The 26248-nt window shown below is 34.0% G+C and overlaps 3 protein-coding genes and 1 long non-coding RNA gene across 12 annotated transcripts in view; 2 read left to right on the top strand and 2 right to left on the bottom strand.

Annotated features, from left to right (window-relative positions):
* The first annotated feature begins 22 nt into the window (after nucleotides 1-22).
* Nucleotides 23-2924, top strand: LOC100863753 (uncharacterized). 3 transcript variants are annotated; one of them, XM_012494976.3, is made up of 5 exons: nucleotides 23-290; nucleotides 393-467; nucleotides 902-1399; nucleotides 2133-2400; nucleotides 2601-2924. In XM_012494976.3, the coding sequence occupies exons 2-5, from the start codon at nucleotides 401-403 to the stop codon at nucleotides 2824-2826; spliced, it is 1059 nt and encodes a 352-aa protein (XP_012350430.1). In that variant the 5' UTR covers nucleotides 23-290; nucleotides 393-400; the 3' UTR covers nucleotides 2827-2924. The 3 variants fall into 3 exon arrangements, with proteins under 3 accessions (XP_012350430.1, XP_086764380.1, XP_086764381.1); XM_086908254.1 differs by having other exon boundaries at nucleotides 30-290; nucleotides 381-467; XM_086908255.1 differs by lacking the exon at nucleotides 393-467 and having other exon boundaries at nucleotides 52-290.
* On the bottom strand, nucleotides 2830-6967 carry fz (frizzled class receptor). Its single transcript, XM_012494972.3, has 3 exons — nucleotides 5578-6967; nucleotides 4907-5286; nucleotides 2830-4818 (listed from the first exon to the last, which is right to left on the bottom strand). Exons 1-3 carry the CDS (start codon nucleotides 6372-6374, stop codon nucleotides 4280-4282), a joined length of 1716 nt encoding a protein of 571 aa, XP_012350426.2. The 5' UTR covers nucleotides 6375-6967; the 3' UTR covers nucleotides 2830-4279.
* A 3994-nt stretch (nucleotides 6968-10961) lies between these two features.
* ttk (zinc finger and BTB domain-containing protein ttk) overlaps nucleotides 10962-26248 on the bottom strand; it is a 46328-nt gene continuing 31041 nt past the window's right edge. For 3 of the 7 annotated variants that reach the window (XM_086908242.1, XM_086908243.1, XM_086908244.1), the window contains exons 5-7: nucleotides 15392-15684; nucleotides 13617-13892; nucleotides 13307-13525 (exon numbers count right to left, since the gene is read on the bottom strand). In XM_086908242.1, the coding sequence (XP_086764368.1) occupies nucleotides 13307-13525; nucleotides 13617-13892; nucleotides 15392-15684 (788 nt within the window). Of the gene's footprint in view, nucleotides 12666-13306; nucleotides 13526-13616; nucleotides 13893-15391; nucleotides 15685-22196; nucleotides 23534-26248 lie in introns of those variants that run through there. The other 4 variants (XM_086908246.1, XR_015292111.1, XR_015292112.1 and 1 more) reach the window with 4 other exon arrangements.
* LOC116415587 (uncharacterized) lies at nucleotides 13635-14805 on the top strand. Its single transcript, XR_015292117.1, has 2 exons — nucleotides 13635-13880; nucleotides 14103-14805. It is a non-coding gene; the product is annotated as an uncharacterized LOC116415587 (long non-coding RNA).

Raw genomic sequence — 26248 nt, 5'->3', positions numbered from 1 at the left:
TCACATTATGTGATATAATATTGAATGTCAAATCTATTTTATACGTAGTCTATGCCTATTCAAAATACTTACTGTAAGTATGTGTCAATAGTTTATAATATGTCTTATATATATACATATATAAGATCTAACCGGTTTGTATGATATTTTTATATTATTACATTGCGGATTCTTGTAGATTAATATGTATTCAAAAATTATATATGTATAGCAAGTTGTAGGAATTGTTCTTAAAGGTTAATCTATTATATTGAAATTGTGCTGTAACATTACTTTTTATATCTGAAAAGGTATTTATTTTATATAATATATATTTTATATGTAATATAATATATCATTTATATGTAATGTAATATATTAACAAAACTATTGTTCATAAGAATGTTTTAAAGTATTTAGGATGGCGCTGTCACGAATCAGCAATTCACCTAATTTATTAACAACTTTATCACAAATCTCATATACAGGTATGATATTTATAACTTATTTGTATTATTAATTAATGAAATTAAATTATATTTGTATCAACAAACAGACTGCCATATCTAGTTTAATTTTAGTATATTTAAATTCATAAATAATTTTAATTATAAAAAAATATCATAAGTTATATTTTAGGAAAAATTATATTATATTATTATTTTATAGTAAATTAACTTTATACTATAACTATTTTACAAAGATATTAAATGATAAATGTTTTTACAATGACTATTCCATTTTATTAGTTATATAACATAGTTAATAATACATTATTTACATTACTACATTTCTTAAAGTATTTTGTGTACATTAAAAATTAAGAAAATATTTAAAATCTTTGTAGAAATTTTTTTTACATATTTCTGAGATAATTCATAAGATTCTTGTGAATTATTTTTTTTTTTTTTATTTTTTTCAGCACGTACGCCATTAGGTGAAATGCAATATACACGATGCGCAACTGCGCATCGCATGAAAAATCTCCATGTTACAAGTGTTCGTCGTTATCCTGATCCGCCCACTATACCGCTTCCTACAAACATCTCTGAAATATTTGCAAATGAGACCGGCCGATTTACTCCTGAAAGAACACGAGACATTGCCGCACCGATACTACTATATGGCAAGAATGATTGCACATCATTTTCCTTGGAACAATTAATAAAACCGAAAGAACATTTGAGTAATTTGGAAAACTGCAATGACACGCATATAGATTCATATGATTGTTTTGGAGCGGTTAGTTTAAATGGCACGATGCAAAGCAATGTACCGAAACCATTTTGCTCCAATGGAAAATCGACACATTTGAATATGCCGGGTGGTCAATGGGCCAGAGATGGAAAATTTATTGCCGAAGATATGCAGAAATTACATTATAGAAGCAACCGTTTAGAATCGAAATTGAATAAAAACGGTTAGTAAAATTTTGAGGAAATAGTACTCGACCGATTGTTTATACTTTTCACATCAAAACATCAATATCTGGAAATTATGTAAAAAGAAAATATTTTTTTATTCGCGAAATCTTTTTTACTATTAAGTTTTTTGACATTGATTATTTATTAAGTATCGATGATAGATGTTTTAATTAATCCTTTTACAATAAGAGTAATCAAAAATTGATTATATATTTCTGTGATTAAAATAAACAAAAATTATATAAAAAATTTTAAAAATTAAGATATTTCTTGAAAGGAATTATTATTCTATAATATCAATTATATTGAAAATTTATTGAAAGAAAAATAAAAATGATAATTTCTCATGATAAATTCATGATAAATTATCATTTTTTGTATGCTGTCATGTATACTATTTGTATATTGTCAATGTATTTGCTGATTTAAATTAAAATCAAATTTTGGAGATAAAAATTTTTTATGGATTTATTAATATTGATTTTATAAATCAAATATTTTAATAATATTCGTAATTGTACATTTTTTAAGATTTATTTGCAATTATTATAAAACGAAAATAAAATATTTTAAAAATGTATTTGTTACTATAGAGTTTATAGTGATTGTTTATACATAATATATTCATGAATTGATATATAATGAAAAGTCAATTAAACTTATATGTGAGAAAATATTTATCAAAAAAATATTGTCTTTTGTATTGGAAATTGTAATTTTTTTATTTAGGTCTAATAAATCATGTCACAGTGAATAATCTTTTCCAAGCAATGTCCAACTCAAAATATATCTACAGCATGGGATATTCAACAAGTACATCGTTAAATAATTTATCAAAGTTAAATGATAAAAAACAACAGGAGATTGAAAAAAAAATATTGTTGAACAAGAGGGAAAGATTAAGAATTATAGCAAAAGATTATGGAATTACTGTTACCGTATTTCATATAGGAATTTCACTGATATCTCTCGGTGCTTGTTACGCAGCAGTAATTAGGTTCGTTTTTGCGATTTATTTTTTTTCTTTGATATTCTTATAAAATCTTAATATTTTTGAATGTTATTTAATTTTTTTTTAAAAACAAGTTAGTAAAAAGTTAAATAAACTTTAAAAAAGATATATGAAAAAAGCAAACTTATACGTTAATCGTGTTAAAATGATTTCAAGTATTGATTATTATGAAATATTAATTTCAGAGGAATAGATTTAAAGCCTGTCATTCAAAGCATTTTCAACTTAGAAAATGAACAAATAGAAGGTATCCTTGGCAATTCATCTACTTTCTTGGTTGCGTATGGTATTCATAAGTTATTAGCGCCCATTCGACTTTCGATAACATTAGGTATAGCACCATTTCTTGTAAAACGATTAAGAAAACTCGGAATTCTTAAGTCTCCAAAACAAATAAAATTAAATACATAGGAATAATACTTAAGCGGATGATTGTAATTATTTGTACTATAATTTACTATAATTTATAAAAATTAATTTGATGAAATAAACTTACATACACATATAAATCATTTATTTTTATGTATATATTCGGATTTATTATATATAAAGAATATAATAAGTTGTAATTACTTTACACAACGTCACGTATATTTCATATATGATATTTAGCGCATCTACGATAATGTAAGTACGGCTGTTGTAATTACAATAGTTTTACTAGTAAGTTTTTCTTTGATTAATCGCCGTAAATACATATGACATACACAAAAGCTCGGCAGTTTCAATGGACGAATTGATCAGTTATTATATTGGAACAATGATTGCGCTCGGTACGCAAATTTTTACCGAGAATTTTCGAGTCGACTCCCACTTACTTATTACGAGCCTAACGACATTTGATTGCGTATAGGAAACATACGAAAATGCCAATTACTTGGCAAACATGTATATGTACATAACTTTTAAAAAATATATTATAGTACATAGTAAAATTAACGTATGTAAATATATATACAATTCAGTTAACCTAGAGTAATACACACGTCTTATAATTTTATTTTATATCTTTCGAGGATATACTTGCCTCAACTTTATCCTATAAAGGCAAGATATTTGTAAATGCTTTAAGAAAAGAAAATATCATCAAAAATATTTTTAATAAAATTCTTAAATGAGTAGAAAAGTAAAAAAAAAAAAAAAAAATATTTAAATATTTTTGGAGTCTTATAATTGAATATTGTAAAATATTTCTAAAGCTGTTTTGTAAGAGTATAAAAATTGTTCGCGAGATTAGTAAGCGTAATTGTTTTCAATTTATTAATAATCAAACCCGAAATAAAAAGACTGTGAAACAATGAGATATGATTATTTTTTGTGCATAGTAGACATTGAACACATTTTTGTAAACAGTTTGAGCATTTATAACTAAATGATGAGCTATTGTGTCGTAATGAGTTATGATTTCTATTAATGAAAAGAAGAAGAAATTATTACTTAAATATGATGTAAAAATTGTCTAATAATACTTGCAAACTAATCAATGATTAGTTTTAACATTTTATACAGTTCTTCTACAACTCTTATAAAAATACAACAGAAAGATTCACAAATAGCTTAAACAAACATATAAATCATTTTGATAAAAAAATATTTTGGCACAGTACATTTGTATATCTTTGTTACTCTTTATAATGCACTGATAAGATATAAAAATAATACTAAAATGCATATTTCGTTACTCAAATCTCTTTCCGATAAATTAAGTTTAGTAACATTATATATGAATTGAGATATTTTTATCAAATGCAATAAAATACATGCTTTCATTTGAGTATTCTTTGAGCGTGACATTCATAATTCGATATGGCAGTTTAAAAAGGCAAAATTTCTTCGTTTTTATAGCATATAATTAATTGAATTTTTAAACATACGCCTCAGCACGACGTCCTTGTATGTGATTAAAAAATTGTCGCCAACTAGTCAACGTTTTACTTGACCATACCCAAAAACTACTTGTTATACCAACAATCATAGCCATTAAATATTTTATCATGAAAACCTCAAATTCTGGACGTCTTCCAACATCGCGAGTACGCTCTCCAACGGGACACGGCATCGAATACAAAGATTGCGGTCCAGGTCTTGAACACATCTCCATATTCCATGTCAACATCCATTGATCAAAATAGGCTTGCTCATAAAATAAGCAGGCAATGACAATCAATGCAGGAACTATGTATAACACGGAAAATATGCCAATACGTATCATTAACTTTTCTAGTTTATCAGTCTTTGTACCATCATGTTTCATAACAGTACGAATACGGAAGAGAGAAACAAATCCAGCCAATAAGAAGGCAGTTCCAAGTATTAAATAGACACACAATGGTGCCAAAACAAATCCACGTAGAGCTTCAACATTCCAAAGACCCACATAACAAACACCAGACAATATGTCTCCTACAAAAATAATATGATTTATTAATTATTAATCAAAAATATATAAATTATATTAAATAATTTTTATGTTCATGTTTAAATAACTTACCCTCTACCTTTCCCATTGCAAGAATAGTAACTGTTTTTATTGCTGGAGCAGCCCAAGCAGCTAAATGAAAATACTGTGAATTAGCTTCTATTGCTTCATGACCCCATTTTAATCCAGCTGCTAGGAACCATGTCAATGTCAAGATAACCCACCATATACTGGATGCCATTCCAAAAAAATAAAGTACCATAAAAAGTACCGTGCACAATTCATGCTTGGTACCTTGTGTTATGGTTGATGCCATTTGAATTCTCATATCTAAAGGAGGTGGAAAAGGTTCTCTGCATGCAATAGAATTGCCAGCTGCCCAACCAATCACGTATGCCAATGCTACCATAAGATAACATACTGACAAAAAGATGATTGGTCTTTCAGGATACCTAAATGTAATATAATATATTATAATAATTTATAAATATATGTAAATATAATGAAATCTATTACACAATATGTTTTATAAAGAGAAATAGAACTAATTATTCTATTCATATATCATAATAATTTAAATTCATAATTTTAAATTAAGCATACACTTCTAATTACTAAATCTAATTATTATTATTTTAATTAAAATTAAAAGTATTAATAATGCATAACTTCTTCTGATTATTCTACATTATGCTAATGTGTCTATTATGTACATTAGTACGAAACAATTAACTTTTTTTTACCTGAACCGATCTGTGTCAATGAGAAACGTCAGAAAGGTGAAAAAACAAGAAGCTGCACAAACGGATGCCCAAGTACCAACCCAGATTCTTGAAAATCGTCTTTCTCTCTCGGTAAAAAACATTCCATCGCAAGGTGCGCCGCAATTAAGCTCAACTTTATCGCCAACCTTCAGCGAGTAACCGAGTTCATGCGGGACTTTGAATTGCATCGGGCATACAAAACCAAAGTCCCTTGCACCAAGCATAAATCCACTACCGTAAGTTTTTGGTCCTCCGGTCCAGGATGGTTGAAATTCAGCTACTGGCATACGCGGTGGCGTATATACCGGTGGCGACGGTTCCGGCGGTGTGGTCTCATTATGACCCACGCATAGTTCAGGGCCACCGTTTTCGGGTAACTTGGAACAATCGAGATTGTCTGGCCAGGCGAAACCGAAACTGTTCATCAAACGTTCGCATCCTGCACGAGCACTTTCGCATAACGATCTACACGGAGGTATAGCTCTATCGATAATGGTGCATACAGGCGCGTAAACCGTGCATAAAAAGAATCGAAGATCAGGGCTGCATTTCATCTTAACCAAGGGCGCGAATTGATGTACTTCTTGGCCGGCATCTTCTTGTTTTTGATGATTCATTAAATTTGGCATAATCGTCTCGTTATATGGTATGTTCATACATAAATTAATGGTGATCGGTTCGCATCTCCCGTGATGAGCCAACGGATCTTTCGTGTGAAGAGCATTGACACTGAACACGGCCACCGAAAAAACATAGATCGCGTAACGCGGAATCATTGTTGCGTATCGTTTGTCGACCGCCACTTCCGAGATCAATCGTCACGCGAAGTAGCTTTCGAAAATACGCGAATGCACCACGCCTTCGAACATCACCAATGAATCGTGCGAGACATAATAATACTGAACGGAAGAGCGAGGAAATAAGCGTACCTAGCGACGATGATGGACGCGACCACAGTACTGTAAACAGAACATGGCGAATACGTTCTGAATAGTAAGGAAACTCTTTCGAAACTGATGTATGTTACTACCGCCATCTATGAAGATCTATATCTAAACATTTTGCATATATTGCGGGAAAATTTTAAAGCCTATTTTGTAATGTAAAATATAATTTTTAGATTGTTTGTACCAACGAATGAATAAATAAAGAATAAAATGTTTGATATAATACGAGCTATATTGATATAATATTATATATATATTCTGATAAAATATTTTGAAATATAAAAATATAAAAATAAAATAATAAAAAAATATAAATATTTATAAATATTTTATCGAAATTTTAATTTTATAGGAATTTTAATTACTATAACAATTTTACAAAAACTATAGAAATTTTTAGGTTATAAATGAAAAAAACATGATGTCAATCGATTCATTTTGATTTTATTTCTTTCCCGACATATAATGCACAATACGTTCCATTTCATTAGTTGTAATGTTTATTCATCGCAGATGATTAGCGTTGTCGTAAGTACTATGGTTTTGTTATATCTTTTGTTTTAATTATATAGTACATACGTGCTCGTGAGTTTCGTGCACTTTTAGACGGGGTCGCACCTTCGGGCGGTTATCGTTATCTCCATAATATATAATGGTAGTTTTCCAAGTCTATGCGAGTTGCCCGAAATACGATTCACAAACGGCCTCATTATCGTAAACAAATAAATAATTTATCTCCTCGGAATACTCTCAACTTGAATCGTCATATTAGACGTAGGAGGTCAGCCTTACGATCTTACGATTAGTAACACTTAAGATTCAATACGGAAGATTGAAATATGTCGAGGGAGCCACTCTTTCGTCTTCTTGTAATTTCAACGGTATTTAATATCATTTTATCATCCATCATAAAACAAAGGAAGCCTGTCATTAAAGAAAAACTCATGATCTGATAGCACGATCGAACGAACTTTGCCTGTTTTGCTTGTCTCGTTCATCCTTCCGATTAAAATCAACATTTCTTTTTCTAACTCGTATCGTATCAAGAAGAAAAAGGTCACTTTAGTTATATACCACATACACTCTGCTCGAGGGAATAAACTACAAATCATTTATATAAATATCTATGTATCATAATATATATATATACACATTTGTATTAACGTCACAATTTATTACGTATAAAGTAACATAATAACGAGGAAGACGATTGATAATAATAGGTTTGAAATTTTTATAGTAAAAGTAGACAAGACAAGTAAAATAATTTAGGGGATAAAACTGGTTTACGCAATATCATCATATAATATACGTACATATATATTATATATAGTATATATTAAACGCTATATCCTTTCAAATTTTATAATCAATGATTAATTTTCAAATGGATCGTATACGTTCGTTGGACCTATTATTTTTCGTTTTCATATTGAAAAAGAACGTTTCGTTTGTAGGAAGGAAGATTTAAATATCATTGGGCGGCTTGAAATATGGATGATTGGCACAAAACACGAGATGCTTCGCAAAGTGTACCGTGAGACATCTATGAGTTTCACTTTTTCCTCTGAATGATTTAGTTGCACTTTTCACTGCTAGTGGGGCGCGTTAAGAATTCCGAGAGAAATGTTTATAAATTACGGCACGACCTGCGCGCGGTTTATCTTAAAACGTCCCAGAAACGTGAAATCATTGTTATTACTGCTTTAACATTTTTTTTTAAGTCTTTCTTCTCGAGTATTCGTAAATTTATATTAATTTTTATGCATCTTGTGTGATCATCTAGACCCATTAAATCGTTAAAGTTTATAATTAATTAAATACTCGTAACAAATCATAAGCATTCTTTAGATCAGTCGATTGTGTAATTCTATTAAAATAAACATATTCGATGATATATTTGGAAGAAAAGGAAGACGAAAAGTGGCTCGTGTTTTTACCTCGACAAAAGTCGATTAATATCCTCTGTTCGTATACAATCATCAAAGTGTGCACGCAAATCTTGTTATGCACACATATAGGATTAGAATTATGGTATACGTACAGAGGTTTGCTGGCAAATACGCGCCTGTACATAATTACGTGCAAAACCATTCGCGCAATGTCAGAAGAGAGTTGCCTCTTGAATTGTGAATTGTGCTTAGCTCTTTGGAGGTTAGATTATACACGTGAAGCGTGCGTTTTGAATCACGTGTCGTTCGAGCAATGTTTGAGAGTATTTTCATCAAGATATTTGTCTATTAAAAAATTAGAGGTAAAATATAAGATCTAGATGACACGGTTAATTTGATGAAGGCTTTTTCGATTTTTAACGAGGTTAGATTTCGATTCGTATTCCTTCAAAGAGTTAAACCTATTCGCTCGTTTCGAAAAAAAACATAATTGATGCAATCGTTATTTGTAATAAAACGATGTGTATAATTTATACATCTTTCTTGATTAGCACCGAACTTAATCACTAGTCAGTTTACGTACGCGTTCATACCTGTATAACAGTGTCCACGCACGATCTACTCTACTAATTGTAATGCATGTGTTTAAAACTTTGAGTGAAACGCAATTCATTCTTCTGCCGTTGCGTCGTATGACACGCAACAAGTAAATAGAGATTAAAATACTTTCGAGACATTCGAAAAAATGGACAGACTTTCTTGGAATATTCAGCAAGATTAATATATATAATGCTCTCGCGTAAATTATCGCCAGCACGCATTATATTATATTTATTCGTACTTCGCGCACGTATAGATATATTTTCATCTATTTATCGATCTATCTACCGTCCTTCTAGCGACACTATTCGTGCCCAACTAACTTGTCCGAGTATGTCAGGTGCGTGTATATCGAATCGCGTAATTTTGTACACGATCAAAAACGAATTACATGCAGGAATAATATATTCATAAAATATTTTTATTTACAATTTTCATGATTCTTCAAATAGATCCAAGTTTTATTTTATGACTAAGACGTTATAATTAAATTTTAAGCCAATGTTAGGCTTATTTATGCTCACGTTGGCATAATTTTAAAATTTTAGGCGATATATTTAAAATGGATAATAAATAAAATTTTTAATTATAAATATATATACTTGATATATACTTTAGATAAAATTTTAATTTATGTAATTGCTGTTATCAAGATAAAAAGATTATATCGATAAGTATAAAATGACCTGGCAACCATTGCCACCCAATATTTATATAATGTTAGAGGCTAGAGAAAAATTTAATTAGCACGATTCGTATGGCGACAAAAATCTTTTTTTTTTTGGATTAACAAATGTAAATTCTTCGTATGTACGTATATATATATATAACAAAAATTCTCCAGACGAATATGAAGATGTTTAAATAAGGTTATTGAAGATTTAAAATCCCTATACTCTTTTTATAAGAAATTTATTAAGCTTTGTATTCATCTAAAGATTTTTTTATTATATTAAAATCACACGATCCAAAGAATTAATAGCATCCTCCGAATCTTGCAGAATCTTGTAGAATCTTGTAATGTAACAAAGAAATTTTTATCGCCAGATATGACGCTCTCCACGGACTTACTTCAACAATAAAATTTTATGGTGGCAGCAGTAACTAGGCCACTCTTGAAAATTACGCTCTTAAGAGATTGTATTCGAAACGTTAGATTTTCTTAAAACGAATAAAAAATTTTCACGTTAAAAATTTGTGTGTATTATTCGATATTATTAGATTTAAAATTGATGAAGAAATGTCTTAAAATAATTTCAGAACTATTTCATAGTTTTCGAAAAAGGAATAAATCATATTTTAAAACACGATTATAAATTCTAATAACTTTCAAAGCATCGTAAAATTATGTCGGAGTAATTTTAAATTATACGAGTAATAAAATTTCGTGTCGAACACGTTATAAAACTCGGTTGAAGTTTTTTTTTCTCCATTGAAATTTACATTCAACTTTATTTTTTTTCGAATGGAAAGCTTCGTGAACGTCATTCACGCGACTTACACGTATCAATACCCGTATACCGATATAATTTTTATGAATTTCACGCGTGACGTTCACGCGTCCCATCGCTGTACGATGTTTTCAAAAAGAAGCATATTTGGCTACGCGGATCACGATATAACACGCAACACCTGCACACGTCGAATGTAACAAAATGAAAATATAATGGAACAAAATCGAAGGAAATTAGTAGTACGGTTGCACTTTTGAGCAAACGATCGCTCTCATCGCGTATCGTAGTGAACATTTCGCATTTTTTCTATACGCAACGAGATATCGTACGCCTGGGAAGATATATATTTGGCACTGGATTCCCGTCAATTGAGCTTCTCAGGCTCGAATCGCAATTCATCTCGCGTTAATAATAAAGTACGATCATTTCGACCTTGGATCAGTAATGTCGATTTATTTTTTTTTTTTTCTTACGAGAAATCGTATTTTTGTCGTTCGTATATATCGATGATTATTATAAGGATGAACGGTTATGAATGGTTCAAATATATCATTTGTAACGATAGAGAGATTAACAGGACAAAGAATCGTCTCGTGAATAAACCTGTGTCCTAATAAAACCCGGAATTTCCACAAAAACAAAATATACCGAACACACGTGGCCATTAACGTACCGACATTACCGAGCCATGGTGAAACGAAGCGACAGCTACGCCATCGCGGCGATCAGAGACGCAAAATAACCGCTTTTCCTCGCTACATATCGGCTATACTTTCGCGTTTTTTTCGTTCGCGTATCGCTGCGATTAGAAGATCCGCGAAACTTATCGAGATCAAAAGGAACGATATCGACCAACGATCGAGAATTTTAACGAGGAGAGAAACGCGTATACGTTACGTACGTTCATTTTTCTCTCGAGCTGCAGCCATGGACGCGATTACCAGGCCTCGTGTTCATAGATTCGAATCACGCGTACGAACTGGCAAATACATTTTTTTTTTCTTTTTTCTTTTTTTTTTTTTTTTTTTTTTGTTGTATCGTATTAACGTACCAACGCGCGGTCGTTTGGGATATACGAAAAAAATATACGCGGCCGCGCGTGCATTATGACTAGACACGTTTGTAGTCCTCGTTTCGGCGATCGAAAACCATCCATCGTCATCCTACCGACGCTCGTCTCTTTAATACGTCGAGATGCATATTCGCCATTTTACGCTGCACGTACGTAGGATGGACCATGTAACGTTACCACGTCGTATAATTGTTTTCGTCGTGTAACGACGGGAAAGGGGAGAAAGAAAACAAGTTGTTGTCGTGTAATAACGAAAATAATTAAAGTTACGTTAAACGGCCCATCTCTCTCTCTCTATATATATATATATATATATATAGCAGCAAAAAAGTTGAATCGATCGTACGATGACCTCGTGACGAACGTCGACAATTCGGTGTATCGACAAATACGAGGGATAACTGACGATGAGTAACGTTCTCGTGATTGGAAAAAGATTCCATCCTTGTGATTTTACACAATTCGAATTCGAATAATTTTTCATCAATTTTTTTCCAATGCTTCGCAAAATTGATTTTTTAAAAAAAGCAATTTATATCAGATTCGCAAAGTGGAGAATATTATTATCTCAATGATCCCTCGTGCGAATCGACGTGCGATCACGATCGAATCGTCGCAGACAAGATCGATATCATTTTGACGATAACAATTGAGCATAGAACGCCGTTAAACACGTGTCCAAACTAATTCTAATTTGATCTTTAAACATTTGTCCCTAAAAGTATCTTATTCGCTTGATCAATGGGGATACAGGATTATTCTCATATCCGGTTAAAATACGCGGGGGTAGTGTACGCGTATGTGTATACGTGTACGTGTGTGTGTGTGTGTGTGTGTGTGGGGACGAGCGTCGGCAGGGTAGGTTTCTTCGACCCGTGTCACGAGGAGGACATCGTACGACGATGATATGGCACAAGATTTCCCATTTATACGTCACTTTATCCATTCCTTAGCTGTTCATCACGGTGGATCGCCTTGAGTAGCCTCGTCTCGTCACCGTTTCACCCTGAGCCTCGCACTCCCTTTTCACCCGATCGATTATGTCAGCCACCAACTTCTCCTCCTTCTCCCTCTGCTGCTCCCAGTCTGGCCCCTTTCCGATCTGTCGGGACACGTTTCACAATTTTCGCCCTTACTTACTCTCTCGACCGTACGATCCGACCGATTAATCGATAAACGGGGAGGGGAGAAGGTGGGTGGGCGCGTGAGGGGACTCGAGCAAGCGAGGAGGAGTCACGCATGCTGGGGAGGGGCAATGGTGTTGTTCTTTCTTTGTCGTTTTCGCGCATGCAAGTGAATAATAAAGTTTTTCGGATTGATTACGATTGAGAAACGAGGCTTTAGAGTGAAAACTGAAAATGATTGGTACTCCCTAAACGGGGGAATGGAGAAATAACAAGATTCGAGTAAAGTTACTTTAAGTGATTATTATTCAAATAAGTTTTTATTTAAAATGAAGCTCGACGTGATATTTATTAATTTCATTCGCGACTCATTAAATGGCGTATAATAATTACGGAATTGTTGAAATAGTAACTTTATTCTTAACTTGGATTATTTAAAATTTCTCTGGAGCGCGAAATCGTCGCGAGAATCGTTGGAGAGTCGTTAGAAAGTCGCCGAGAGAGCTGAACCGAACCGAAAATAGCGCATAATGCAAGAAAATTAGTTGCAAGAAAAAGCAGCCTCTCCGATTCATTCCCAGATATCTCCAGTTAAAGAAAAATTTCACTCGACAAAAAGTCAAGGCCCAATAATAATTTCTAACGATTCTTTAGAAAATATTCGTATCATGCTCGAGAAAAAAAAAAAAGATTGCGAACGAATAGAAACGGAGGAAAGTGAAAAAAAAAAAAAAAAGAAAAATTTCACTCGACGAAAAGTCCAATAATAATTTCTTTCGAGAATATTTGTATCATGCCCGAGAAAAAAAATTGTGAACGAATAGAAACGAGGAGAAGACTGAAAAAAAAAAATAAATAAATAAATAAATAAATCCAATCAACGAAGCAACGATGATAGGATGAAGTGGGGAGGTGACTCGAAGACTTACGTCAGAGGTCTTCCGAGCCTTCTTGTTGGCCGGCTCTTCCCTGTTCTCGTCGTTTTCGTTGTCGGAATGGCGGGAGCTTAGATGGCCGATGTAACCTTTACGGGATTTGAAGTAAGCGTTACAGCTGTGGCACTTGAACAGTGGCGCCGGCTGGGTGACCTGGGTGGAGACGTGGAGTTTGTACTTGTGCCTGTACCAACGCGTTCGAGACGGTAGCACCTCGCCGCACCACTTGCAGACTACGGAACCGTCGTTTTGAATGAGGTATTCCAGCAGCTTGTAAAACAACGTTTATTTGGTTTTTTCTCTCTCTCTCTCTCTCTCTCTCACTCTCCATCTTTCCCCCTTTTTCTTTTAATCAATTTTTCTTTCGATATCTCTAACGTCCTTCCTTTTCTCTTGATTCGAGATAGAAATCTAATATCGCTATCCGATCGAAATTTAGCTGCATGCTCGATATCGAAGATAAACCTTCTTTCGCTCTAGTTTTTTTTTCGCAGTTGCTTGAACGGACGACAGATAGAAAAGGTGTCACCCGAGATAAACGGAGTGGAAACAAAATCCGCTTCACCGCGGCCAATTACACGGAGGAATTGCGGTTCAACGAACTCCGAAAGAAGAGCAAACGCTAATGAAAACCGGAGGGTAAAACTAGATAAGAGACGGTGAAGGAACGCTCTTCACGGTTTTTTTCTTGGGCTGCTTTCTATTCGGACGACACAGTTTTCGTGCGAAAGTGATCTTCTTACTTTTCCTACTGTACGAAATACTCTGACTCGAGTCGAGTTCGATCGATCGATCATTTATATCGATATACGTATACTGATCACTGGTGGAAAAAAATTTGGCGGAAGGATTAATGATTGGTTAATATGGAAAAGAACTTTTCTTTCTACCATGATATTTGTCGCGTATCACTAACTCCAAGACGACGATCTAATTCAAATCTCAATGCATTAATGTATAGGCATAGAATGAAAAGAATTTTAATGTATCGATATAATAATAATTAATATAATAAAAATTTTTTATTTTTTCATAAATTTTATCATAATACGGGTAGGCTAATTACGATTTGTTTAACGATAGTTTAATTTGTAAATGTTTAATTTTATATTCGACTAGTTGAGATAATAATTATATGTACACGAATAAGATATTATGAAAATAATTAATAATTTCGAAAATATTTCAATTTCCAGTCTTAAATGATTATTCTAACGTAACTTCATAAATGAAAATAATTTTTACGATTTTGAATATATTCAAATTATAGCTCTTCTGCTATTGTAGTGTGTGGTGTCAACAAAGATTGTAAACAAAGCGTCTAAAGTGGGGACAGGCGATCCCTAGGAAAGGACGTCTTTTATCCCCTCTCTCGCCGTCTCGCGAGACTTCTTTGCACCAGTGTACACAGTATACTTCACGTATACTGAAACGTAGAATATTACTAATCATCCGTCCAATACGATAAACGTATATTAGAAACAGGAGAAAAATTATTTCTTACGTATTATTAATTCAATAAAAAAAAAAAAAAAAAAATGTGTCATTGAATGGAAAATTCTCATTTCAAAAATTAGCCCCCCTCCCCTTCCCATAAAATCGAACTCCAACATAAGAGTTTGGAACGGAAAACACCCCGTCAAATCCGCGGCGAAACTATCCTTCCAAGCGGCAGCCCCCCTTCCCCTCCTCCTCCACCGAGCGAAGCCAGGTGGCACAGCTGGTGCACTGCATGCCGAACCAGTATCAAAAGCAGCAGGCCAACCAACCTGTTTCCTGACCTCCGGCTCGCCCTCTCCTGACTCCGACTTGGGCAGCAACAGATCGCCCCTTTCCTCCTCCCGGTCGGTGAGGAAGTGCATACCGCTCACCACTCTCTCCGACTTGATGTACGTAGCGTCCGTGTTCCCCTCGGTGAACGCCGTTTCCTCGCCGCTCCTCGTCGCCGTCGTCGTCGAAGGCGCGGACGGGGGCGGCGGCGGGGGCGGAGGCGGCGGCGACGACGAGGACGACGACGTGCAGATCTCGAACGTGATGTCGCTCGGTAGACAGGGCAGCTGGTCTGGTCGGACATGGAAATAGAGAATAGGTAAAGAGGAGTGTTAGTCGAGTTTTAGCGAGAGATTAGCGAGAGGGGGAGGGAGGGGGGGAGAGAGAGAGAGGGAGGGAGGAAGGGGATGTTTGGATCGGCAGTGAGGAGCTCGATAAAAAAATCCGATGAGTTTTTCAGAGAGTCGAATGGTTGTATGTATATATATATATATATATATATATATATATATATATATATATGTATATATATATTACATAAATTATATTCAAAGTAGTATATTAACAAGAAATCATTGTTGAAGTCTTCTTAATTTAGAAGAGTGGCAGAGAAATTCCTTGGAAAATTAATTCCAATTAAGAGGGTTTAATTAAGCGCGGGTATATTATTCGCGAGGAATTGTATCCAATTGTAATTGGTCGGTGAACATTTGTTTCCACGCGCGAGGAAAACAGAGAGGAGTGGAGTGGGGGGAAGAAGGGAGGAATATAGTTGGAAAGGAGAAGCCGGAGGAGGTTTAGAGTTAGAGAGATGTTAATGTTTCTCTGTCTTGCTTTAATGAAGGTTGCGCTAATCGATACAAGAAATAAACGGTCGGATAGACTATTGCGGTTTCTATATCACAAAAGAGTTACAAAGAAACTACAATTAGATAAAAACAAATAAAAATAATAATAGTCGTTAAATCGTTATTATCCTTCTTATCGCCATCCAGGCATCGACAAATAATATAGGTACATACGTACGTACATCAGAACAAATGTACAGCCAACCGACCGACGATAAATGTGCGAACGTGTTCATTCTTCATTGTTTCCTTTATTATATTTACTGTTATATGTATATAACTTTTTTTTTCCTTTTTCTTTTTTGCTTCCTTGTTTAAACGCGTCTCCACCCTCGAATAGAGTGAACGTACAATAATATAACATATAATATAATATAGTATTTATATATAATATATAATAAATTTTTTTTCTGTATTCGCTCGCGCGCGCGCGCGCACGCGCGCATACACGCAATTATATATCTCTTATAATAGTCCTCGCAACTTCTTTCTCTTCTATTGCAAAAGAAAAAAAAAAAAAAAACTTAACGATTAATTAATTGAATCGTGCGGTAGTTTTAACCTCCTGCATGTTTTTTTGTTTTTCCTTTTTCTTTTTTTTTTTTTTTTCCTCCCCGTTACGTTTAACGTCATCGATATAATCGTGTGTGTGTGTGTGTGTGTATGTATGTATGTATGTATGTGTATATACCGTTTCTTTCTTCTATCGAGACATATATGCATAGTGCCGTGCAATTTCTCAAGTGTGCAAATATATGTGTCGGTATATATATCTTCATATATACCCATTATGTATAATCGTACAATACGTGTGTAATATTATCGTTATAACGTTACATATTGGGTGACATGCGAATTTTTGTTAAAGTGTGTTCACTCGTTGAAGTGTCGATAAAATGTGTAAGTAAAAAATAACAAAAAAAAAAAAAAAAAAAATAGGTGGAGCACGTGTGGTATACGTGACTCCCTTCTCTTCCCTCTATTTTTCTTTATTCAAGATGCCTTTTTCGAGCTTTCTTCTTCCATAGATGGATCATCAAGATATTTTGAACACGCGCGCACTTTAAAAACCGCGAAATTCGATATTCGTTCGCGAAAAAATTTCCAACGGAACAACGACGTCCTGGCGATAGACGAGAAGAAAAACAAACAAATCGTTTCAATGTCAACCATTTTCGATTTGACGCGAGAAAAATACTCACAATCGCGTCGTTAAACGTACGAATAAAATTTATTACAAATAACATTCAACTTGTTATAAATATATAAATAAATCTATTAGCCAGAACGTCGTGAAAATATATATATATATATATATATATATATATATAGTGGGTATATATATACATATATATATATCATCTATATGTTGAATTCTACTTCCAACAAATATAAATGGAAACGTATTAGAAGGCGTCGCGTTAATGTCGCAAGCTACACAGCATTCAACGCTCGAATAAAATATTTGCATTATGAAAAATACGATATAACGTGATTTCTCGTGTTCCATCATCTAATTGTGTTACTAATGTGATTTCTTTTTTAAAGCCTAACGCACCTTACCGCGCTAACTAATTACCCGAGGTTACAGTTAAAATTAAAAATAAAATAATAAACGTTATTTGACGATGACAATAGTAATAATAATAATGTAATAATAATAATAATAATAATAATAATAATAATAATAGTAATAATAATAATAATAATAATAATAATAATAATAACATAATATAATAATATTAATAGAATTATTACAATAATAGTATAAAACTAAAACATAAAGGTAGTCACAATGCGTGGAAAGTAAAGAAAAAAAGAAAAAGTGTAACTCGATCATTTTTCGATTGCTTTTGCACATGTCATAGAGTTGATTAAATTCTTTTTTTTCTCGTCACTTCTTTTCTTACATATATATATTTTTTTAAGCATTCTCAGCATCGCTCATGGCGACGCAAGGAGTCCCGTTTAAATTACTCGCACGACGAAACTTTCGTCTCCCCTTTTGAACGTTTTGAACAAATGTAATTTTTTCACCTCATTAATACGAATTGATCGAAATTGTCCATTTCTATATATATATATATATACACATATATACATATATGTATACACACATATATATATATATTCGATTGTCGATTCGTACAAATTCATACACAATTTCATCAAGACTTCATTAAACGTATCGTATATAATTTCGTTGAATCGAATTTTCGAAATCGATTTGAAATTTTTTTTTTATTACCCTCGATGAATTTTCAAACTCAATGCTTCTCGAACGTTTCTCGAATATATATATATATATATAATATCAAAGTAAAAATGTCACGATAACATTTTTTTTTTCTTCTCTTCCCCACCCCACCCCTCCCCCCTCCTCCCCCTCTTGTAACACAATTACCAACGCAATTAAATTGGACGCAAGGATTTTTTCGTACTTTTGCCGAAATACAAAAATTTCGCTTTTTCGGACGAATGGAAGCTGAAAGGTGTCGTTATTTTTTGTTTATCTCCCCACCCCTCCCCTCATTATTACTACATTCAACGCTCTTTCGTTATTACGCGATACTATGTATAATTAAGACATATATATATATATATATATTTTTTTTTGCATTTTTTCTCTTTTTTTTTTTTTTTTTTTTTTTAACTCATTTTAATTAAATACCGACTACGAGTACGAGCTTGGTCGAGAGCTTCTTTTCTCGCAGAAAGAAATCACACGCGGGTGCGTATTCTCCCTCTCACGTAATACATATATATATATATCTCTCTATCTCTCTCTCTTTATATATATATATATATATATTCTTTTAAATAACTCTATCTCACGTTCATCATTTTCGAAACATACGCATCACATGTATCAACATCCACGCTCATTCCCTCTCTCACGCGTATATAACACCGATGCGGAAGACCAAAATACTGCTTTCCGTTCGGTATTCGTTCGAAAGTTTTTCGCAACGAATTTATTAACGAAAAAAAAGAGAGAAAAAAAAAGGGGGGAAATAACGGAGGAAGAGTTTGAAAGAAGAGAAAAATATTCGCCGATTCGTTGCGATCGTTAAAAAGTGTAGTGACGGATAATTATTTCAAGATGATTATAGTACTATAATTCGAAATATTCGACGCACAACTTTTGTTCGTTGGATAGAATTGGAACGTAAGAATGGAAATGAAAAATAAGAAATTTTGTTTGAAAAAAAGAGTGTGGTAATCGAATCGAGAACCTGTTTCCCTCTTCTTCCGCAAAACTTCTTGAACTATGAAACATTTTTAGAACGTAATACGGAGGGATGGTATCGCGTATATTGTTTCCACGAACGAGACTTCGTGAAACTTCGTTTTGCATTGGTTCTGCTCGACTGCGTGAACGGTGTTTGAATATTTTTCTAAAAAAAAAAAAAAAAAAAAAAAATACTTGTGTGTACGTGTACATATGTGTATGTGTATATGTGTGTGTGTGTGTGTGTGTGGCGCGTTTCGTATTTAACTATTTCTACTCTGCGGTGTCCCAACACCGGAAAAAAAAAAAAAAAAATAGAAAACGTGTTAACAATGTATCAAATAATAATATTTCTTTCAGATTTTTAAACGAACGAATGAACGAAAAAAGTATATAATATAATATAATATAATAATAATAATATATATATATATATAATATAATATAATAATAATAATAATAATAATAATAATAAATCAAAGAGAAAAAAACAAACGGTCTAGACCCAGAAACTAACTGAGGGTCATTATAATATATACTATGTTTGTATACATATATAACTTTCTCTATAACTCGTCTGTGCTTGCCTGTGCATTAACTTATATACCTAGCAATAATAACCAATTTTATCGGTGCTTGTCCATAGCTAAAAGTTAATATAATTCTTAAACAATAATATTTAATAATAGTAATAATAGTAGTAACGGTGAATAATAAAAATAATATTGTTTTGTTGTTTGCTGCATTAATAGTAGTGCGAATAATGGTAAATCGATAATGATAATAGTAATAATAATAATAATTAATAATTGGTAATAACTATAATACACTTTTCCCAGAAAAAAGAAACACCTGTACATATACCGATACTGCTATGCAGTATTAATTCGTGTTCTTTCTTTCATCTTTCTTTCTTTCTTTCTTCCTTTCATTCTCTCTATTTTAGGCACTATCTAATGAACTCTACGAGTCTCCTGAGCCCGTAGCGAACCTTTAATAAACTCTGTGATAAATATATATTTTCATCTTCTTTCTTTCTTTCTTTCTTTCTTTTTTTCTTTTCTTTAATCACCTCGCTAAATATGCTTTGTTGCGCACCATTGGAATCAAATCTGTTGGAAGGCGTTTGAAAAAAAAAAGAAAATAATGATAATATTAATAGTAGTAGTAGTAGTACTAGTAGTAGTAGTAGTAATACAAATCTTGACTACGAAATTCTGCATCTCAATGTATCCGTCTCTGCTCTCCCTTCTTTCCTTTTCATCATTCAAAAAAAATAATTTTTCGTCCGATAAAAATTATTCACGCGCCTATAAATTGATATGTTATTGTCACAACAATTTTTCGATACAATTTTATTATTCTATCCTATTCGAAAAGATATCTAGTTGTAATTATATATATGCGGAGCTTCTTTTCTTATGCGGATGCAGTATAAAACTTAGAGAAGATATCCGAGAAGAAGAGAGAAGATATTCGTAACCAACGTTTCACGTGTGAACTGCTGAAATCGGAAGACCGAGTAAGATCGGAAGATCGATGGAGGGGGAAGAGAAAACAGGAAAAAGAAAAAAAAAAGAAACATTCCGCGCGTTAAAGCATCGAAAATTTTGTTTAAAGCTATCCATTTTATATGTATATATATATATATATAATGATATATATATAATATATAATATATATATATATATTATATATATGTGTGTGTATGTGTATATACGATCTAGAAAAAATCATCATATATCAGTACGATACTTTTTCAGTCCCATTAATCGTATTGCTTATATGTTATTTCCGCTTAAAAAAGAAAAAAAAAAAATGAAGAAAATATAGCACATATCCTTCGCGCGATTAAATTTTTCATTCTTTTATCCGCGTTCGTGAAAAATCGTATATTTTCCGAGAGAGAGAAAAAAAAAAAAAAAAAAAAAAGAAAAGAAAAGAAAAGAAAAAAGAAAGCTCTTCTTACTTTCGCAGGAATATATATCTCTTTCTCGCCATTATCGTTAAAAATTTCGATTCTCAAAATAAAAATCTGGAATTCTATAATATGCAGACTACGCCCGCGTAAAATACTGCGACTTTTTTTTTTTTTTTTTTTTAATTAAAAAAGAAGAAGAAAAAAAAAACAAACTCTTCGATTACGCGGGCCACGACACGATTGAAACGATTATTTTCAGCAATTGTGAAACAATTCCCATATATCGTACATACGTAATCGCTTTACAAAAATATTACTTGCATGATATATATATAAAAGAAAAAAGAAAAAAAAAAAAAAAAAAAAAAAAAGTATAAACTCCTTTTTTCAACAGTTCAAAAGCCCCTCTTCTTTCCAACTGGCCAAATTATTATTGATTCGTGATACTCGAATTCTCTATACATATATATATATATATGTATGTATATGTATATATATACTTTTTCACGCTTTTTACGAGCACAGGGGGGATAGGAGGAGACGGGGTACAAGCGAAGGAGACACGAGAAATCCAATCGGGCACAAGCATTGCGCGCTATTGCACGGTTCAAAGATCATAATAATAATACTAATGTACACACACACGCAGCAGCACTACTCGAGCAGTCACCAGTTCTCGCGTTTCTCGTTCTTCGATTTGGAAAAGAAAAGAAAAGAAAAGAAAAGAAAAAAAAAAAGAAAAAGAAAATTCCTCGCGATCACTCGACGTCGTCCCGCTTATAGCAGTGTTTGTATCCGATCCGTCGCGTTCGTCTCCTCAACCCGACCCCCTCCCCTCTTCCCTTCAATCGCCCCTTCTTCGTCTCGTAACAATCATAATAATAATAATAATAAAAAAAAAAAAAAAAGAAAAGAAAAACGACTATTTAAAATCGCATAAAAAGGCGCATAAAGAAGTTGGATATTAAATCGCGCTTCGACAAGAGGGGAATCGATCATCGCGGGGGTGAGATAGGCTGTGCGATGGTCTCTCTCTCTCTCTCTCTCTCTATCTTTTCTCAAAAAACGAAAGGCACCTCCCTCTATCCATACTCTATCTCGCCTCTCTGGGGTGACTAGAGACCCCGTGCGTCGAGAAAAGGAACTTCCCTCCCCCTCCCTTCCTCTCAAACACGTCCCCGCCTGAACACGGACATCATCCTCGAGGCGGCGGCCACGTGCTTGAACGCCGCCCCCCTCGCGCTCCTCTCAACGTTCGAACCCGATGATCCTCTCGTAGTCACATCCCCGATCTCCTGCCGCTGTTCCTCGCCGCCCCGGGCCCCCCTCGTCGCCCCTCGTACCGACGGACCGATCGCCACCCCACCTCGCCCTCGCGCCGCCCGCTAAGGCGAGAGAAAAAAGCCGAACGGAACCACGCAGTCCTTGGGCATGAAACAGTCGTGCACCGTCTTCATGTGATTCTTCATCTTGTCCGGCCTGGAGAACTCCTTGCCGCACACGGGGCACGGGAACACCTTTCTCTGATGGCCCTCGTGGTAGAGGAACGCGTGCCGTTGGAAGCTGTATTTGTTTTTGAACGTCTTCTGGATGTCGAGTTTCGCGCACTCGGTGCATTGGTAAACGCCCTCGGATATCGAGGCGTAACGAAAGAGATTCAAGCCGCGCACCGACATCTCGGTCAATTGTTCGGCGGGATCCTGGGAGTGCGAGGTCGCGCGACGCCTCATGCGTCTCTTTGGCACTTGGCGGCCAGGCGGCGCGGACATCGTGCCGATCTGATGCCCGCTCGTCGACGAGTTGGTGGTCGGCGCGGGGCTGCCGCCGCTGCTGCTGCTCCCGCCGCTGTTCTGCGCGTTGTTGCCGCTTCTCCCTGTCGCGGGCGAAACGGAGGGGCTTCTCGTCGACGTGGTCGTGGTGGTCGTTGTGCCGGAACTGGACGCGGTACTGGACGAGGAGCTGCTGGTCGTCGTGCTCGACGAAGACGATGATGATGATGATGCCGTTGCCGTGGCGTTGCTCGACGACGACTTGCCGCTCGATGCCTCCGCGCTCGATGACTGATTCGTCGATCCGCCGAGGTTTCGGCACTTCTCCTTCCAACCGTCGCCCTCCGACTTTCCGCTCCCCGATGAGAACTCTGTGAAAAGATCGAGGTCGGTAAATCGGCTCGTGAGAGAGTACAGAGGTGACCACTGATATGTAAAAAAAAAAAAAATTGCATGCAACTTGCGAGCTAATTTACTGAAAATCAAAACACTGGATACGATATTGTATCATTGTATGTGTGGATATATACATTTATTTTTTTTTTTGGTGCGTGCAGAATGGAACTAACAGGAGGAGAAGAATAATGGATAGTAAGGGGGATAAAACCTGAAAATAAAAGTACATAATAACGTAATAACGTAAAATAATTATTAATATAATGATCGTTTATAACAAGGAAGAAAAATTAGGTAATCTATGAAAAAGAATAAAAAAAATAAGGAAATCTCGTAGAACGAAAATAAAACGAAAGTAGCGATCGTACCATTCTCTTTTGTTTTCTTTTTTTTTTTTTATATCCAATAAAAAGTTTCGACGGATAATATAATTCATGAGAAATCCATCGATCCAACGTGCGCTGAAAATAATCTTAAAGAAAATAAAAGAAGGAGAAAAGGTGGGGGAGAAGGAGGGATGGAACGAGTTCATCCGACGTTATTTGTAATTTTGATTATTCTCGTCTGATGCGTTCTTACTTACTGGGAAAAGTTTCCAGAACAGGTATGTCGGACGAATTCGTGAGGAAGATAAATGGATGGCAATAACGCAGAGTCGTGTATCGAATCTATCGTGCAATGTGACTCTACTAGTTGCTATACAAAATTCGATTCTCGTTGCGAGAAACGAGATATTTTAGCATCGATCTAATTTTATACGTTACATCGATAGATTGAATAAATAAAGATCGTTTCTCGCAACGCAATAACAACGAAGAATAAAGATAATATTAATATTAATATTAATAATAATAATAATAATAATAATAATAATAATAATATAAAAAACAAAAACAAAAGAAGAAAGTGGCCAAGTTGAACAGCTTATAAAAAAAATCAAAGTTAAATGCAACGAACAAACCATGTACATATATATATATTTATCTTTTTTTTTCTCCAAATATTTCGCTTTGCTTCATTGTCCGGACAAGTAAAAATAATAATAAATCAACAATACGCGTACGCAACATGCAAAACAAAAGTCCATAAAAAATAATAATCGCAGACTTCCTGTCGCGATTGGCTTCTCGAGTAGCCCGGAACATTGATTCTTTTTCTCTTATCTCATATACATGTATTATATTATATTACATTACATACAACAATAGATCGATAATAATAGATCGAAAAATTTGTTGTTGTCGAGAGAAAAAAAAACAAAACAAAACAAAAAAATGTTCGTTTCTTTACTCGAGGAAGCCACGAAACGAAGGAAATATCTTAATATCTAAAGATCGTCCGTGGCCAATGGTCCTATCGTCGATCGTTTCTCGCCCGGTCACGCTCGACGACGATTCTTCACGAGAAATACAATGGTGGCTCATATTTCAACAAGGGCCATTTAAAATATAATTTCGCTCGAAGACGGTTATTTCTTATTTTCGTCGTCGAGCCAACGATCGTCAATCCAGTAACCATCGGTCAAATGATGCCAAACGCATCCACACGATCGCTAAAAAAAAACGAATAACTAAATAAAATTTAATTTTTGGCTAAGAGTAACGGTGCTTCATAATGATTGCGGGAATTTCTCGAATTTGGTGTGTAATACGTGTGTGTGTGTGTGTGTGGGTATGGGTATGGATATAATATCGATATACACAAAAGGGGAGAGAGGCAATGGATTGATCTGTAATCTTTCTGTGATCTCTGTTTTGAATGACTAACGAGAAATTTCTACGTGAGAACACGGCTGTGGAACGTAGTAACGAGAGAGAAAAAAAAAAAAGAAAACAAAATATACAACGTTTAAAAAGATTAAAGAGGAAAGAGAACATTTTCAAAAAAACGAGAAGAGGAGGAAGAAGAAGAAGAAAAAGAAGAAGAAACGATTCTATAGATAACTCATGGCGAATTAATCGCACGAGTGATCGAATTAATCCTTCGTTTCGAACTACACTTTTATGGCACTTTGATGACGATTCCTCGCTTTTAGAAAACATTCTCGAAACTATCGAGAAATATCGGGTAGAGATTTGCGTGCAAAAATTGATTGATAAGCGATCACGAGTCTCTTACCCCCATTCACACTCACGTTCCACATACGTGCAACAATAATAAACGCATATATTATAATAATAATAATAATAATAATAATAATAATAATAGTAATAATAATAAGAATAAGAATAATAATAACGGACAATAATAATAACGAGAGGGGGAAGGGGAAAAAAACAACGAAAGAAAAAAAATCAAATAATAAACGTTCTACTGCGTACTGTGTATACAACTGGCGCTGTTAATCGTTTATGGTAATTACCTTCTTTCTCGAGTTTCGATTAATCCGCTTACTTTCCTTGACAAGCATGTATATACGTATATATTAGAAGACAAAGTCCAGGTCACTAATTTATAATTGACTTTTTTTTTTTTTTTTTTTTTTTTTTCGTTATAACGCATAGCTCACGCGCAACTCATGATCTCTCTTCGATCACTGTTTTCTTTTTCTTTTTTTTTTTTTTTTTTTCGTTTCGAAAAAAATAAAATCACCGGTGATATAAAATACTCGAAGTATCTTTCTTTCTTTTTCTCTTTTGTTTTTTTCGTAATGGTGCGTTAGGGAGAAAAAGAAGAAAAAAAAAAAAAAG

The sequence above is a fragment of the Apis florea genome, unplaced genomic scaffold (genome assembly GCF_048593485.1).
Source record: "Apis florea isolate Af1SG1 unplaced genomic scaffold, ASM4859348v1 contig_3068_pilon, whole genome shotgun sequence".
NCBI classification, from domain to species: Eukaryota; Metazoa; Arthropoda; class Insecta; order Hymenoptera; family Apidae; genus Apis; species Apis florea.
This window is presented reverse-complemented; position numbering and strand designations above follow the sequence as displayed.